This window comes from Cololabis saira, chromosome 2 (assembly GCF_033807715.1).
Source record: "Cololabis saira isolate AMF1-May2022 chromosome 2, fColSai1.1, whole genome shotgun sequence".
Lineage (NCBI taxonomy): Eukaryota > Metazoa > Chordata > Actinopteri > Beloniformes > Belonidae > Cololabis > Cololabis saira.
Genome location: NC_084588.1, coordinates 12,896,648 through 12,913,511, shown reverse-complemented (window position 1 = coordinate 12,913,511; position 16,864 = coordinate 12,896,648). Strand labels below are relative to the sequence as shown.

The window sequence follows — 16,864 nt, the reverse complement described above, 5'->3', positions numbered from 1 at the left end:
AGACACAGAACCCCAGACCGCCCACATTTCTCCCGCCACTCAAAACCCTGTTCCCACGTCTGGGGAAACGGGAACGGTCGTGCACCGCTGGGGCAACCTCAGCACTGGGAAAGGCCTACAGATCAAACCACCCATCACAGAACGTGTGAAACTTCAAGTGAGGAGGGAGAAGGGGGAGATTTAACCCAGAGAAGAGTGTGGAGCCTCGTCAGCTCAGCGGGGAACCAGGTTGAAGAGTCTCCATGCTTCACTGTAAACCTGAAACCTCCAGATCTAATTTATGTGCTTGGACATAAACAACTACTGCGTATTACACCAAGCCGGGGCCTGAAAACCCCTTTTTCTAGACGTCAGAGGTGTCATTTCACCAAGACTCAAATATGAGCAGAGTTTTGGTGGAAGTATGACAAAACTGATCTTTTTAAGAGTTCGCCAATAACGTCAACATCAGACACCGTTATTTCAGTGTCAGACTGCCGTGACACGAAGCTGAACGCGTTTTCACTGATCTGATTCGGTCCTTGAGAGGACAGTTTTCCTGCTACGTGGGGAATTAATCAATTACGAACAAAAACATCTTTGCTGCAGAAACGAGGCAGAATTTTAAAAAACGCTCTTTAATTGAGATTTTCTCGGTTTGACCATGATTTTAAAATCTCTTTATTACAACTAATAGAACTAATATTAAAAAGAGATGTACATCAATTAAGGCTAGAGAAATGTGGAATAGTTGTAATAACGACCTAAAAATGTGCAGTTCTATCTTCAAGTTTAAGGAAATGTTTAAAGAAAACACTGTAAATAAATATAAAACACTATAAATATAAAGTATACTATAAAAAACATTCTAGAATGTGAAACGTCAATTTTATATTTTGTCTTACTTATTTTTGTCTTTTTATGTATTGTTTGTTTCCACGGATTAATGCTAATGTCTCATATTTAAGCTGATCATAAGAAAAAAAGGGTAGGCACTATAAACTACGGCTTCAGCTACACCTTTTCGGCAAAAGAAATGTTTTTTTTTTTACCTTTTCATCTTGTTTTGTAAAAAAGTGTGTACAAGCCGAAATAAAGATTAATAATAATAATAATAAATAAGTTGAAAACAATTCCCTGCTCCTGCATTTACTGTCAGCACGACTGATGCCTTGAACACAAAACTCCTGGCATCGTCTTAAAGCTGCAGTTGGCAAGTGTATTTTTGTCATATTTGCTGAAAAAGGGGCGTAAAAAACAACGTTCGTGTTTTGGGAAGTTTCCAACGGCAGCTCTAAAGCAGCTGAGCCTTCATTTTGAGTAAACTTTTCCATGATCTCTCCGAGCTCGCCGGCGTCTCATACCAGTCTCTCCTCGGCCGACAGCGTCCTGAAGCGACCCATGGCCTCTTTGATGATGTCCGTCTCCTCCAGCTCGGGATCATCTGCAATAATGCTCTTCCTGTTTTCATCCAGCCACAGCTGGAAGCCCGTCTTCGGCCTGAAGTAAAAATACAAGTTAAAAAACCCTGCTGCTTCATGTTTTATAAGAGAGTTTGGCGGGTCAGAAGCTCAGTTTGTTCCACTTTACCTGGTGTTTTCTGTGTTATCTGCAGGTGAGCTTGGAGGCGGAGCCTCCGCTCGTTTCTGCTGATCCCCGGCTGGTTCTGTGCTCTCCGAGGGCTTCTTGGGGGCGGTCTTGTTGCCGGTCATCTGCAGCAGAGTGGACTGCGTCTAGGGAGGGAACCGTGAGGGTTAGGATGCTGCAGGACAGGCGGCTGGAGATGTGGTTTTATCATAACGCCTGAAGACCAGGGGCCGGATTCACAAAACATTCTTAAGAAAAAAAATCTTCTTAAGTGTGATTTTTTTCTTAAGTTCAGTCTTAAGAAGAAAAAAGAGAAGAAGTCATATTCTCCAAAAAAGTTCTTAAGTATTTCCTCAACTTTCTTCTTAAAGCAGCACAAAGCAGCGCAGTTTGGCGGCATCTTTTGGACAAAAGCGGTAGTGTTTTACCAGAAAGAACACTACGTTTCCCATGAGCACCAGCGCGTACTGCTGGAAAACTCCTGTCCCGTCGCTGCATTTGTTTTGAGAGAAGACGGGACGCTTTTCTGTTTCACCAAGTGAACAGACGGAACGCAAAAAAAAAAAAGATGTTAAACTGCTGGAAAGGAACTGGAATTTACCGGGATACCTTAAACAAGGAAGCCAGGGAGCGGTATATGGAGAAAATAATGATTATTAACGGTCTGGATCCATATGAAATCCCTACTAAAGAATACTAAAGAAACGCCACTCTTTAGAAGGATTTACTGCCGCAGTTCTGCACAACCCATGTCTTAGGCTACCTTGTTTAGGAGTGTTTAGGAATGTTTTGTATCCCTCTTACTTCTCTTTTCTTTTTTTTTGACTGGTTTATTATTTTTTTTTCCTCGTGAGATTATTTTTTTCCTCCGCAGCTACAAATCAAATAGTCAATATTTTTTCCTCAACAAAATTAATCGCACCGCAGAGAGCTGGCCAGCAACTGCGTTTAGCTGGAGAAGTGGGGAATAAAAACCCGTTTGAATGATCCGCCCCCGGTCTGTGAGTGTTTGTTTGTGGTTTAATAAACTCGTGTTTTGATCCGACGCCCGTCTGTGTGCGTGTTTGTTTGTTTACTGTGGAACGTTATGTTTGGTCGTTACAGCCGCGATCCAACCGAGCCGACGACTCTTTCACTCTTTTACTCTGTTATATCAGATACTTGGCCTCCGTGGTTCTTCCTCCGAGCAGGAAAGCGGTGAAAAGTTAAACCATTAGGATCTTTTCCCCACGTCTGTTGTGTGTGGAGCTGCTGCAGCCACAACACAGCAACGGGTTACCAGCTTCTGTGGAGCTGCGCTCCACGCCCCGCCCATTTTCGTCTCGACTACGAATCGGGAAGGAGGGGGAAGTGACGTATGCCGTAAAGCAGTCAAAGCCGTAACGATTTGTAGTTTTTCAGTGTGGAAGGGTTCCTACCATGCTCCTCAAAGTTACCAGTGAAGGTGATACAGACCCCCCAGACCATGACAGAGGTTCATTAAACCTGTTGGAAGTTGATGTACCATCACAATGACTCTGGAAATATGATATTAAGGTGGAAAAGTTACGTAGTGTCGCTAAAAAAAAAACTCAAGAATAAATAAATGTTATTCTTGAAATAAAAGTTCTCAAATTTGTTCTTGACTTTTTTCTTAACTTTAAGACAACCTTGACCTGTCTTAAAATTTCTTCTGTGAAAAGGTAATAATAATAATAATAATAATAATAATAATAATAATAATAATAATAATAATACGCTTCTAATATCACCTTTTTCAACACATTTTAGACAAGTTTAGACTAGTAGGTCATAGTTTGAGGATATACTTTGTAATTAATTACACAAAGAGCCTGTTAACCGTTTGTTAGCATGTTAGTTAGCGTGGTAGTTAATTATTATTAATTTTCCCCAATAGTAATTTTTTTCGCACATTAATCTCATCCACCATAACCTTGAAAAGTTCCTGCATCTCTTTTTCTCCTTCTCCATGTTTAGTGAGTGACTGACGGTTAAGACCCAAACTACCTGTATAAATGTTGTTTGTTGGCGCGTGCAATGCAATGACATATTTTAAGAAGTTCTTAAGTAGGAAAAATAAGAATAAAAATAAGAAAATCGTAAGAAATTACAGTTCTTAAGACGGTTCTTAAGAAAATATTGAGGAATTGCACTTATGAACTTCTTAATTTTAGATCTTAAGACATTTCTTAAGATCGTTCTTAAGATCATATTGGTGAATCCGGCCGCAGGACGGTACCTTGTTCTTGGGTCTCGGGGCCAGCGGTTTGAGGACGGGGGTTTTGTTGGGTTTCCCTGCAGATCCGCTGAGTGGAGCAGACTTCCTGCTGGACGACATGCTGTCCAGGATGTTTGTCACCCGAGCCGGACCAGATGAGGACGATGGCTTTCCTGAACCAGCAACCTGAACACATCAAATCTATGATTATCTACTACATTATTTATAAAGTCAAAAGTACCAACGAGCCCGTCCCAGGATGACCCGACTAACTGCTCCTTCAGTCTGAATATGAGGCACTGAGAGCAGAAACAGCTGTTTCTGATTCAACAGCAGATTCAGCTCAACTGTCCCGCCCCGAGATGAAACGTTCGGTCACTCATAACCAGTACTGGAGTTGAGGGGGGATGAGGGGGGATGAGGGGGGATGAGGGGGGATGAGGGGGGATGGCATCCCCCCTGAAATAAAAACGGTCCAAATCATCCCCCCTGTAAAACTGCCATCCCTCCTTTCCATCCCTTATGTCATTTCATCAATGAATGTGGTTTTACTGCTATTTCAACATTTAGTCATCACCAGAAAAATAACACCAGAAAAATAACTTATTTATCTTCTCATTACAAGCAAAAAATCTTGTTCCACTGGCAGATTTTTCTACTTATTTCAAGTGAAAATCTACTTGAAACAGGTGAAAATTGTTGTTTTTTCCAGTGATGATTCTTGTTTTAATTGTAATGAGATTTCTTTACTAAAATGAGACATTTTAACTAGAAATAAGACAAATATTCTTGTTAAGATTGTGAGTTTTTGCAGTGATCCATGTTACTTATCCTGTGAAGGACAGAGTCATATTGATAAGTTCAGAAAAGTGTTTTTTATTGTTGTGTTTTTATGTATTTGATGTAAGCCCAGTGGATATTTAAAGCTTACAGAAGGCTGCATTTAACTGCTGCTATGTCATTCCTGCAGTATTTCTGCAGGTGTTTTGGTCAGTGCTATTATTTGTAATATATTATATTATTTGTAATCAGCACAAATTATCTGTCCCCATATGATAAAATCCACCATCCCCCCTGATTGTTTTTTACAACTCGAGTACTGCTCATAACACACGTGACATCACTTAAACCCGCACTTTGTAAACAATCAAAAGGTTCTTTATTGTCCAAAAGCCAGACTCGTCTTGAGCATTTAGTGCACAAGTTCAGTCGCAGCTACTCAAGACAGTAATAGATAATCAAAGGTCATGTAAAGAGTTGATGATCGCTGTAGTCTTAAAAGGTTTTCAATAAAACATCTAAGAAACATCCGCAGCAATAATCTGATTATTATTTAAATAAATCAGTTTACAATGTTTACATGAGCTGCTTTATGGTTTAGTGATCTCTTATGTTGGAACAACTCAAACCGACAGTCGGACAGATGCAAATGACACCAAACCCCGTTCACACATAGCCTCTGTGCAGAACTTGTATTTAGTATGTGTGAGTATAGTACATGCATTTACCACATGAAGTAAAAAAAACTAAAAGCCATGCAAACCCCTGCAGAGTATCGTCTTAAAATCTTTGGAATCATCCTGATCTATAAAAAAAAAAAAAAAAAAAAACTGTTTCTCAATGTTTTCCAGCTCAAACTCACATTAGATCTGCTTATTTTGTGAACGCTCGATCTTAAAATAAATGAATAATAATTCTTCAAAACATGTTTTTCAGCCCACAATCAATGAGACGATCAAGAAGCTGAAAAAAGACCCAACTTGGAGAAATATTTCCGGTTCTCACCTTGAACGGGTTGGCACGTCCCAACTTCCCGACTGAAAATCAAAAGCGACAAATCAGAGGGATTTCAGGCAAAAAGGATGAAATTACTGACTTGTGTGAGGAAACTGGTGCCTTTACTCACGCGGCGTCAGCGACGGCACCGCGGGTGAAGCGGCTTCTTTAGCGAACGGATTCACACCTGCAGAAACACGCAGAACAAAATCAGCTGACACAGTTGGAGTGGGTGTAACGACGGCTGAATAAAGAGCTAAAACTGACGTTTCCTGGTTTCTGCAGCTTCCTCCATCTCCACCTCCCCTCCCCCGCTCTCATCCTCCTCTTCCTCCTCCTCCACCTCCTCTCCTCGTTCCTCCTCCTCCTCCTGGTGATGTCTGGAGCTGTAACGTCCTGCTGTGGGCTCAGTCTGACCGAACCTGTGCACAGGAAGACAACGACACAGTCACCTGACTGCTGCTTATGTGGAATAGCTAAAATGTAGATGTATGTAACATGTAAAATGTAGCTAAAATCTAGTGAAATCTGTTGAAAACTACTTAAAGCAGCACTATGTAACTTTTCCACCTTAATATCATATTTCCAGAGTCATTCTGATGGTACATCACAATGGAGGAAAAAAATAATCTCACGAGGAAAACAAAAATATTGCTCACGCCTCTTCAACATAATATAGCAGTCAAAAAAAAAGAAAAGAGAAGTAAGAGGGATACAAAACATGTACTGTATGTTGTACTATTATACTAATTTATTGAAACACATGGCGAGTCAAACATTTACCAAGGCAGCTGCCAAACACTCCTAAACAAGGTAGCCGGAGACGTGGGCTGTGCAGAACTGCGGCAGTAAATCCTTCTAAAGAGTGACGCTCCGACGAGGAGCTCCATTCTTTAGTAGGGATTTCATATAAACCCAAACCGTTAATAATCATTATTTTCTCCATATACCGCTCCCTGGCTTCCTTGTTTAAGGTATCCCGGTAAATTCCAGTTCCTTTCCAGCAGTTTAACATATTTTTTTTGCGTTCCGTCTGTTCACTTGGTGAAACAGAAAAGTAGTTTTGAAAGTCCGTCGCGTCTTCATTTACTATCAAAACAAATGCAGCAACGGGACAGGATCTTTCCGGCAGTACGCGCTGGTGCTCATGGGAAACGTAGTGTTCTTTCTGGTAAAGCACTACCGCTTTTGTCCAAAGGAGCCGCCAAACTCAACAAAAGCTGAAAGTTACATTGTGCTGCTTTAAAATACATTTAATTTCGTAATATGACTTAAAGGTTAGTGAAATATGAAATTTGTTGGAGCTGTTTACCCAGAGGTTCGTCTGATGCCGGCGTACTCGTGATTTTCCTCCTGCTGCTCCGGCTCGTCCTCCTCCGCCTGGTTGGCTTTCTCCAGCGCGATCTCGCTGAGCCGCTGGGCGAGGGCCAGGCGGCGGGACCGGGACGCGTAGCGGATGGCCAGCGTCACCACGTTCTGAGGCATCATCTCGGCCAGCTCCACGCAGCGAAACTCCCTCTCCAGCCGGCAGGACAGCTGAAACCCAACGCAAGAGGGGAGAGACGTCAGCGGCCGCGGCCCCCACAGCCGACACACGAGGACGGCGCAGCGGAGCGCTCAAACTCACCGCGAACATCTTCATGAGCAGCTCCTGCTGCTCCTTCTGCGACTGGCTGTGGGCGTCCTCGTCCAGCTCGTAGCCGCTGGAGGACAGGAAGTCGTGGTGGTTGTGGAAGAGGACCGACCGCCAGAACTGCTCCTGAGGGGCGGCAGAGTTACAGAGTCTTTACCGGAGTAACTGGAGTCTTCACATGACGTCAAAGATTTCAGGCATAAATTAGCTCCTTGAGCAAAGAAAATTAAATCCTGCCGGTTGCTTTGCTACACGGGAAACGCTCATGCGGCTCTCGTGGTGCTTACTAGGCCTGTGTTGAAAAAATCGATTTTCCGATTCTAAAATCGATTCTCATATTAATTCCTAAAAATCGATTTTTGTTTCCCCCCCCATCATTTTCGCCAGGTGAACTTTAATCCCAGTAGTCGGACACACAGTTTGTCATGACACTTCTGAAAAATGCCAGGTGCTTCATGGCAATATGTGTGCGTGGTGACAGAATAAATTAGAGCCAAATCAATATCGAATCGGATCATGATAATCGATTCTGAATATTAAGAATCGGAATCAAATCTTGACATTTGAATCGATAGCCAGCCCTAGTGCTTACCTCCATCTGCCCCTTCTCCGTGGCGATCTGACACAGAGGCAGCTTGAAGGGCAGGATGGCGACCGCAGGTCTGGGCAGGGTGGGAGGATACCTGGCACCTTTACAGGGAATACACCTGACGGGAGCAGAGCAGGAGTAAGCAGAGGAGAAAGGACGATGGAATCAAGACGGCACAGGAATAGCATCCAGGGACCAACTTGTACTCTGCTGCATAAATGGCCTCGTTATACGTTTTTGGCTGATAAACATAAAGTAACTAGGATCCCTCTAACAAAGAGGTTCAGGATCGGTGGAGGAGCGACGATGACGTGGAACCAAACGCTGTAAAATCCAGCATCAAGCTCAACCTGGTCCGACAGCTTTTAGTCGACAAATAAAGCTCTGATTATTTTCCATCGTTCAGTTCACGGTTACCATGTCAATGTAAGCACACAGGACTCTCCTATTCAAGTTCTGTCACCTGTAAAAATGTAGTGGTGTTGTGTCTGAAATTGGAGCGTCGGACCACATGCTTCTACTCCGATATCTAGGGCTACGTTAAATAAATGGTATGGTTTCAGAAAACCAGAGAGAAAAAGAGAGAGACTGATCTTGCGAATGCTCCACGCCAACGGATGTCATTTCTGAATTCCTGCAGGTCCAGATCAAAAACTAAACATACAATACTAACGCGTCTGATCAGACACTCAAGAGTTCGATTTCAGCGACGAGACGTCACACTTTGACAAGAGACAAAAATGGAAAAGTGGCGCATCTGTCTCGGTTTTAAGTTGGTAACAGTAAACATAGCAGTGAACGTAACCGGAGTTATTCCTTGAAGCCCTGAATGTTTTTTTGCTGTAAGAGAGGCTTCAAGCTTGGGAACAGAGTCGTTCCTCTGCTGATCTGGACGTTTCATAAGTCGAGCTTAATGTTGATTAACTTCTGTTTGCTTATTAGCTAAAAACATCAAATCATTTCACTATATGGGAATTTATTTTTACAGCCTCATCATTGAATTACAGACCCGTGCATTCAGACGTGAGTAAACTCATCTCATGACCTCGGTGAGCAGGTAAGGTGCAGCTGAATTGACTGAATTTGACTCTACACACCGCTGACGTGACGGGATTAAAATCACAGACATCCTCCTTGATTATTACAAATCACAGCTGGTCCCCAGATCATTTTAATCCTGGGCAAACAGGGCAAAAGAGCTAAGTAATAATTCATTAATTGATCATTAATGATCCTTTGGTTGATTGTTTTGATAAAACCTTATTATTGAAATAATAAAAACTGGCAAAAAGCAGCTGTTTTTACCCACACAAGCTTTTTGCATGCATCATTGTTTGGTTTATATAAAAAATATAATCTGAATGTTTATTCTTTTTACGTTTCCAAAGCAGATTAAAACTCCTGGACCGTCGAGTTTTCTTTTAAAAGACAATGTAATAACTGAATCAATCTCTAAAGTTGTAGTTGCATCTCCCCTCATCCAGTTCATTCCATCAGGTAATAAGTTGCTCTAAGGCGGTTTCGGGCTCACCTGAGCTGCTGGGGGTTCTCGTGCACTCCCACCACCCAGTAGTGATCCGATTTACTTTTGCACGTCTCCCTGGTGTTGCACACCGGCGTCCAGGTGTTGCCCAGGGAGCGGTTCAGCATCCGGACCACTCCCTCTGAATCAACGTAGCAGGGCGTGCCTGGACCGATAAACCACCAGAAACAACACAAACCACCTGATCAATATCCATCTAGAGCAGGGGTCGGCAACGCAAAATGTTGAAAGGGCCATATTGGACCAAAAACACAAAAAACAAATATGTCTGGAGCCGCAAAAAATTAAGTCTTGTATAAGCCTTAGAATGAAGGCAACACATGCTGCATGTTTCTATATTAGTTATAACTGGGGGAAGATGTTTTTTTTTCATTATGCACTTTGAGAAAAAAGTCGAAATGTCGAGAAAAAAGTCGAAATGTAGAGAAAAAAGTCGAAATTTTGAAAGAAAAAGTCAGAATGTCAAGATTAATGTTGAAGTACAATCTCGAGAAAAAAGTCGAAATGTCAAGAAAAAAGCCGAAAAAATATCGAGAAAAAAGTCAAAATGTCGAGATTAATGTTGAAGTACAATCTTGAGAAAAAAGTCAAAATGTCGAGAAAAAAGTCGAAATGTCGAGAAAAAAAATCTAAATTTGGAGAAAAAAAGTCAAAATGTCGAGATTAATGTTGAAGTACAATCTCGAGAAAAAAGTTGAAATGTCGAGAAAAAAAGTCGAAATGTCGAGAAAAAAAATCTAAATTTGGAGAAAAAAGTCAAAATGTCGAGATTAAAAAAGGAAAAAAGAAAAAAGAAAGAGAAAAAAAAACAAGGAAAAAAAAGAAAAGAAAAAAATTAGAAAAAAAGGAAAAAAAAGAGAAGTATAAAAAAAAGGTCAAACATTTTTGAAAAAGCCCCAGGGAGCCACTACGGCGGCGCTAAAGAGAGAGAGGCTCTAGAGCCGCGGGTTGCAGACCCCCGATCTAGACCCCCAAAATACATGCAGGTAACTTTGGTCCTGACCTTCAGCGGTGAACCCGAGCCAGGCCAGGTAGGACCTGTGGGAGAGGGGGAGCGGTTCTCCACTGATGACCTGCCTCCTCCTGCGACTCAACTGCAGCAGCTGAACTCCCAGCGCCTGCTCCCCGTCAAAGCCTGTCGCTGAGGGGCCACAGGTCAAAGAGAAACACCTTTAGATGCAAAAACCCATGCTTGAAAACGCTGTTTTCTGTTGTTTGGCGTGTTCCTGCACTGACCTCGGTGGTAGACCACCAGCAGCTGCTCCCCGTGGCCCGCCAGGCACACCACGGGCCCCGGGAGGCTGAACATTTCCCTCTGCACTCCTCCCACGGAGAAGAGGCGCAGCATGAGCGCGCTGGTGGCGACGGCCGCCCAGCCCTGGCCCAGGCACAGCGCCTTGGCGTCCTCGCCCTTGGGCAGGTCCAGCATCCACTCCTTGTTGGTGTCCCAGGACGAGAAGTGCAGACACTGCAGCTTGCTGGCCAGCTCGTCGGTGCCGGGGCAGGCCAGCAGCACGGCCTCCTGGGAGACCTGGGCCAGGGTGTGGCCCAGCGTGTTGGTGAGGTGCATGGCGTGGTGCACGGCCGTGTCGTGGAACTCCACGTCGATGGCGTTGTCCTGCTCGTCGTTGTAGCCTCGCACGATCCCCACGGAGTTCCACACCTGAGACGCAGAGAGTTTCATTTTCTTTGCCATGTAAAGATTTTTTTCAGTTCAACAGTGATGCACCATTTTAATACAAGACAGGCTAATCATTTAAATCTCCCCAAGTTCCGTACTGGTTTGTGTCAAATCTCCATCAGATACCAGTTATGGAACACCTATACAGCAATGACTGCGTTTACATGCAGTCAATAACCCCTTTTAAAACCTGAATATTGGCAATAACCCGGTTTTGCACAGCCATGTAAACACCAATAACCCATTTGAATAACCCGAATTTGCTCAGTTTGCTCGGCCAATTTTTAAAAAGGAGTAACCCAGGGGTCATATTCGGGTTTTAAAAAACCCGAATCTGACCCCTGGGTTACTCCTTTTAAAACCCGAATATTGGGTCATGTAAATGCCAAACGGAATATCCCGATCAAACGGAACATGAATGTGTTTTCTGTGCATGCTCTGTTCACAAGGAATCCTGGTCTTTTGAGTCCAGGACGTACTTCTAAACATGGAGAAACGCAAGACCACACCACACTTTTGGAGTGAGGAGGAGACTCATTTTATAAATGTAATGAAGGATATGAACATTTTGGCATTTGTAGACGGTAGAAAGTACCGGGATAGTCTTCTTTGTAAAGCACTCTGAGATCTGTCATTTCAGGTGAAAAGCGCTATATAAATTAAAATTATTATTATTATTATTATTGATAGCGAGATTTACAAGAAGGTGAGCGAAAAGTTGCTCGAAGCAGCATTTGTTTTGAATTTGGATACAGGAAGAAGAAGCGGAAATGACGGGAATTGCGTCATCACGTTCTCCGTGCGTTGCTGGTTTGATGGAGATATCCCAAATGATTAATTACCATGTATACATGTTTGCTCACGCATGGAAACAGAATATTCCGAATGTTTCAGTAACCGGAATATTGACCTTAACCCGAATTTTGACTGCATGTAAACGTAGTCATTCTCATCTACCTCTACTTCATTCTATAATTTTAAACTTAAGCTCAGGACACATTCCATTGATCAGATTACTTAATGATATTTCTAGATGTTATTTTTTCTTGAATCATGTAGATACCTTGATTCTATTCATGCTGCTGTTTTTTTGCTTTGTCTTTGTTTTTAGACTGCAATCATGTATTCTGCATATTTTAAATCTTTTGCTGTATTTTACATAGGTAGAGGCCTCGTATAAGCCCCTCGGGCTTTTGCCTCAGCCTAGCACATTACCAATCTCTTTTTTACATTTGTATGTTACTTGTTCTGTTTTTTTAATACTGTGCTGAATAAATAAATCTAAAATCTAAACCATTCTCCGTTTCAAGTGCAGCATCTCTGAGCTCCGCCGTCCTCGCCCGGGTCTTACCATGAAGCGGTGTGTGAGGTGTGCCGGGGTGGAGCCGGGCTGGAAGGCCTTCTGGGGCGCAGACGGTATGGGACCGTCGTAGACGGGGCGCTGGGGCGCCTGCAGGGCGGCTACAGGGACCACCGCGCTGCCCGCATCGTCGTCATCGTCGAGGCCAAGTCTGTCCTGCCCGAGCTGCAAAGATCCCGTGTCTGGAGGAAGAAATACGTCCAAGATTATGGTTCTGACTCAACCCAGCGTTCAAAGAGCGGCCCGTTCCTCACCGAGGGAGTTCTCGTCGTCCAGGATGGCCCCTCTGTTCCTCACCCGCCCCGTGGACGGTATCAGGAAGTCGTCGTCATCGTCGTCGTCCCCGGCGACGGGTTTCTTAGCCGGTGAGTTGGTGTCACTCTGTCCTTCGTCCATGAGTCCGTCATCGTCGTCGTCAAACAGGTCGTCGTAGTCTTTGGCAGGTTTCTTTGCTGCCGTCGGCTGAAAGTCCAGCAGGTCATTGATTGTTAATGTGACATAAATAAATAAATAAATAAACACATCCTAAACATTATTATGGCATTAACGTCATCACACGCTGACCGTTGACATTCAGAAAGACGAGCAACAAGTCACATTACGTGAAAAAAGCTCTAAAAGTAGCTGTTTCTTTTTAAATAAAAAACATTCAATAAATCACACAAAACAAATAGCAACCAGCTGATCAGACACTAAGAAATTAAGGTTCTTTCACCAAGAAGTTAATGAATACATTAGGTAAGGTAAGTTACAATCCAGAATGTCTTTGATGTGGACGAATTTCACTGGCTTCAGAAATCTGTAATGTCTGTTTGGTGAAAATGACACACTCTGAAACATTTGGGCCGACAAACCAAAACCACAGGGAGATGATGTGGTTTTAAGTGTAAAATAAGTTAAGTTTTAAGGTTTAAAGGCTCAAGTTCCAGTGCTGGACCATCGGTCCCAAATACAGGAAAAAACACCTTCATTCATTTTTCACGGTCTGGTGCCCGTTAATGTCACACTACTCTCAATCAAGGTGCTCATTTTTAAGTTAAGCAATGAAATTAGGCTGGAAAAAGAAGAAAAACTGAGTGAAACTGTTTAAAAAAAAAAAAACAAAAAAAAAACCTTTGTTCAATCCATTTCTACCGTAACGGCTGTAAAAGAATATATTTTCCCTGTACTGGAGTGTGTACATGTACATTTGAATAACCACAGCGGCCAGTGAGCCGCTTGAGGAACAACAGAAGGTTTGGTTTTTATAACTAATATTTCCAAAAAGTCACCTCATGATGTTCTAAGTTGCAAAAGTGAAAAAAAGACCTCAAAAATATAATCTGTTAAAATATCCTGAGTACGTTCTTGTGTTCGCACCTGCATTGGTCAGGTAAGTGCACCGGGGTGTAATGAGGTAATAAAATCACGCTATAAACATCAAACATGATTCATTCTCTCTTTTCCCCTTTAATTGTAAAAACGTCACAACTCTCGGTGACTAGGGCTGCAACTAATGACTATTTTAATAGTCGACTAGTCACCGACTATTGAAACGATTAGTCGACTAATCGGATAATTAATAATTTTTTCTTAAATTTAGTATGAGGTTGCTTTAATTATGTGGCAAATGATAATAAACACAAGAAAGATGGGTACTTAAATGAAAAATAGATATTTTATTCAACTTTGCCGCTGTTCATACAAGAAGTAAATAAAATGTCCAATCTAAAACCAAGGACAGGCACAGTGATCAGTCAGTATAGATATAAATCCATAAATAAATAAACCTCTGTCCATTATTTTTTCATTTTTTAAGGACAGGCAATTGTGTTATAATTATGAAATAAATAAAACGTCTCATATTTTTTCTCCATCAAGTGGGTAAAATCGGTTCTGGATGGCAGGACGTACTCTGGGTTAAACTGGTGTATCATTTGTTGAAACCCGTCAGCATCAACCATGGAGAGCTGCTCATATCACAGATCAGCATCTACTGACTCAGTGAGGGCAGTCGCCTGTTGCAGGAACACGTCTGCTTCTTTTGCAGAAAGGGGTCCATGGTGGCTCTCTCATCTTCGGACTGCATGCATTTAATTTTAAATACTTTTGTCAGGCACAGTCAGGCATAACGTTAAAGCTCTCTTTTAAAGCCAAAATACGCTTAATATCTTACCAAGGCGAGTCCGTTTCGTTCAACTGTCAAACGTGCTTTCTCTTCAAATGCTCGTGCTTTACCGACGTGCTCCCGTGATAAGCAAGGTCGGCTTTGCAAACCTTGCAAGTAATCTTTTTATTCGCCGTATCCAGGCTAAAAGGCTCCGAAGTTTTATTACCCGCAGCTGCTGTACAGGACGCCGTCATTTTTGTTTAACCGCTACCGCTCGGCTGAGACGCAGGGATTGTATTGAAGTGTGATGCCTCACTCCGTTGGAAAAACACGTCTGGGGACAATTGTCGACAACGGAATTCATTGTCGACAATTTTGATTAACGACCTATCAGTGACTGAAGTTACCGTGCCTCATGTCACCATGGTGATGCGTTCATGATGCAACTCCACCTCCGTTAATCCCAGACGCAGCTGGATGACCTCAGATCTCACCTGGAAGGTCAAACCTCTGACTGATGCCACCACACCCCCTTTACTCTGCAGTAGCAGCTGCAGCAGCGGCCGTACCTTGGTGGCGGTGGCCTTGTTGTCTCCGGTGCAGACTCCGTCCAGCAGGCCCAGACACCCCTCCGTGTCGGTGTAGGCGATCTGGCTGCCTGATGGATGCCAGGCCAAACCGCTCACCGTGAATCCTTTCTCGTGTTTCTGCCTGCAGGAAGACAGAGACACGTTCAGCTGCTCTGCTCATGACTTCCTGTTCCCGAGAACGAGCTTCCCTTCCTTAACCCCACCGATTAATCTCAACCTGTGGCTGTAACATGATAGCAAATAAAAGTAACTTCTCTTGGTTGCGTTGAACGTTTATTTGCAGCTCAGACCAGATTTTATTGGCTGCCAGAGACGCTGAGGTGACATGTGACACGTGCAGCCAAAAACGCAGCTGACGTTTACGTCACACGCGTGACAGAAGTTGTCTCCGACATTCACCTGAGCACCTCCGTTAAATCAAACTTCTGCATCCGTCCCTGCTGCGTACCTCTCCACACACAGCTTGCTGTTCACGTCCCACACCGTCAGCGAGCCCCCCACGCCGCCGGCCGCCAGGTAGCGCCCGCACGGAGACCAGGCCACCACGTTGATGGGCTGCAGAGACAAAACATTCAAAATTAACCTCCAACCTGGAGACGGCTGGTTTGTAAGGAGGGAACGTGACGACCCGGGAGGACATCCTGGTCGTGAACAGGAGTGTGTTCTCCTCGTTCTCACCTGCGTGACTGCATCATCAGACAGAGTCCCCGTGTGGTCCCAGGACCCCCGCTCGTACAGGTGCACCCTGGTTTCTACGGGAACTGCTAAAAACTGACGAGCAGAAACAGGTTTTCTTTTTAATACTTCAGACAAAAGATGCACCGACTTCATCAGAAAAGTGTAGACTGCTACAAGCCGCCACACCGAACACCTGGGGCACTGACCTTCGCCGGCGACGGCTGGAAGGCCAAGCGACACAGGGACGTGGCGTTGCTCACGTCGTTGGTCTTCTGCAGCAGAGGCCACTGGATCACCTGAGTCTGAGCGAGAGGAGACGTCACACAGACGGACAAACACACCTCGCTGGTGGAGCGCGGACCGCGGTCAACGCAGACGTACCTGCTCCTCGATGTTCCACACCACGACGGCGCCGTCGCAGCCGGCCGAGGCCTGAAAGACAGAACACGTGACACTAGAAGTCTCCAGCTGTTGCTCTCACTACACAGACAGAATAAGATTAAAACAAACTAAATCATGGCTGATGTTGCATTCAGTACCAGATGAACCTCAGACATCTACGACAGAAGCTCCAGGGAGCAGAGACGCTCCTCCACAGGGACCTGTTTTTGTTTTGGTCCCTCCTGCTCTACTCTTACCGCCCCGTGTGCAGTCCCTCCCTACTCTCACAGTCTGAAATCCAGTAACGGAGCGTTGGATTCATCCGTGAATGTAATATTGCATTCATAATATTTCTTCGCCATTTTATTTGGCAGTGAACAGTCCACCACCATGATGATGTAGGAAATAAAGTGTTTACATTTCCTCCTCTTTTCTCACTGCAATCGACACTCATCAGGATCCGGGAACCATTTCCAGGCTTTTCAAAGCTCAATCAGCTTCTCCAACAGTTAAAGAATCACCCAGTAGTCATGGTTACGCTTGGTTTACGCCTAACAACCGTTCTTGTACGCGCCATAGCAGGGAGCTCTGACGTGCACCTCCATCCAAATGTTTCAATGCACCATAAATACGCAGATGGGATCAAATGTGATTGGTCGGCTTGGTAACATTGTTTTTCTTCATCAATTTCAAATCAGGTAGAGAGACAGACTTCTGAAAAACCCTCAATATTTATCAGCTTCAGTGAACATAAGATCTG

The 16,864-nt window shown here is 43.7% G+C and overlaps 1 protein-coding gene across 2 annotated transcripts in view; it reads right to left on the bottom strand.

The window, feature by feature from the left end:
* The window catches only part of wdhd1 (WD repeat and HMG-box DNA binding protein 1), a 30,619-nt gene that overhangs the window by 6,894 nt on the left and 6,861 nt on the right, over positions 1 to 16,864 (bottom strand). For both annotated transcript variants that reach the window (XM_061738122.1, XM_061738114.1), the window contains exons 6-24: positions 16,105 to 16,155; positions 15,930 to 16,025; positions 15,724 to 15,816; positions 15,494 to 15,600; positions 15,025 to 15,166; positions 12,621 to 12,828; positions 12,358 to 12,548; positions 10,562 to 10,988; positions 10,329 to 10,466; positions 9,314 to 9,470; positions 7,786 to 7,900; positions 7,188 to 7,319; positions 6,873 to 7,096; positions 5,828 to 5,982; positions 5,691 to 5,747; positions 5,570 to 5,601; positions 3,806 to 3,970; positions 1,570 to 1,712; positions 1,344 to 1,479 (exon numbers count right to left, since the gene is read on the bottom strand). In XM_061738122.1, the coding sequence (XP_061594106.1) occupies positions 1,344 to 1,479; positions 1,570 to 1,712; positions 3,806 to 3,970; positions 5,570 to 5,601; positions 5,691 to 5,747; positions 5,828 to 5,982; positions 6,873 to 7,096; positions 7,188 to 7,319; positions 7,786 to 7,900; positions 9,314 to 9,470; positions 10,329 to 10,466; positions 10,562 to 10,988; positions 12,358 to 12,548; positions 12,621 to 12,828; positions 15,025 to 15,166; positions 15,494 to 15,600; positions 15,724 to 15,816; positions 15,930 to 16,025; positions 16,105 to 16,155 (2,769 nt within the window). The remainder of the gene's footprint in view (positions 1 to 1,343; positions 1,480 to 1,569; positions 1,713 to 3,805; positions 3,971 to 5,569; positions 5,602 to 5,690; positions 5,748 to 5,827; positions 5,983 to 6,872; positions 7,097 to 7,187; positions 7,320 to 7,785; positions 7,901 to 9,313; positions 9,471 to 10,328; positions 10,467 to 10,561; positions 10,989 to 12,357; positions 12,549 to 12,620; positions 12,829 to 15,024; positions 15,167 to 15,493; positions 15,601 to 15,723; positions 15,817 to 15,929; positions 16,026 to 16,104; positions 16,156 to 16,864) is intronic.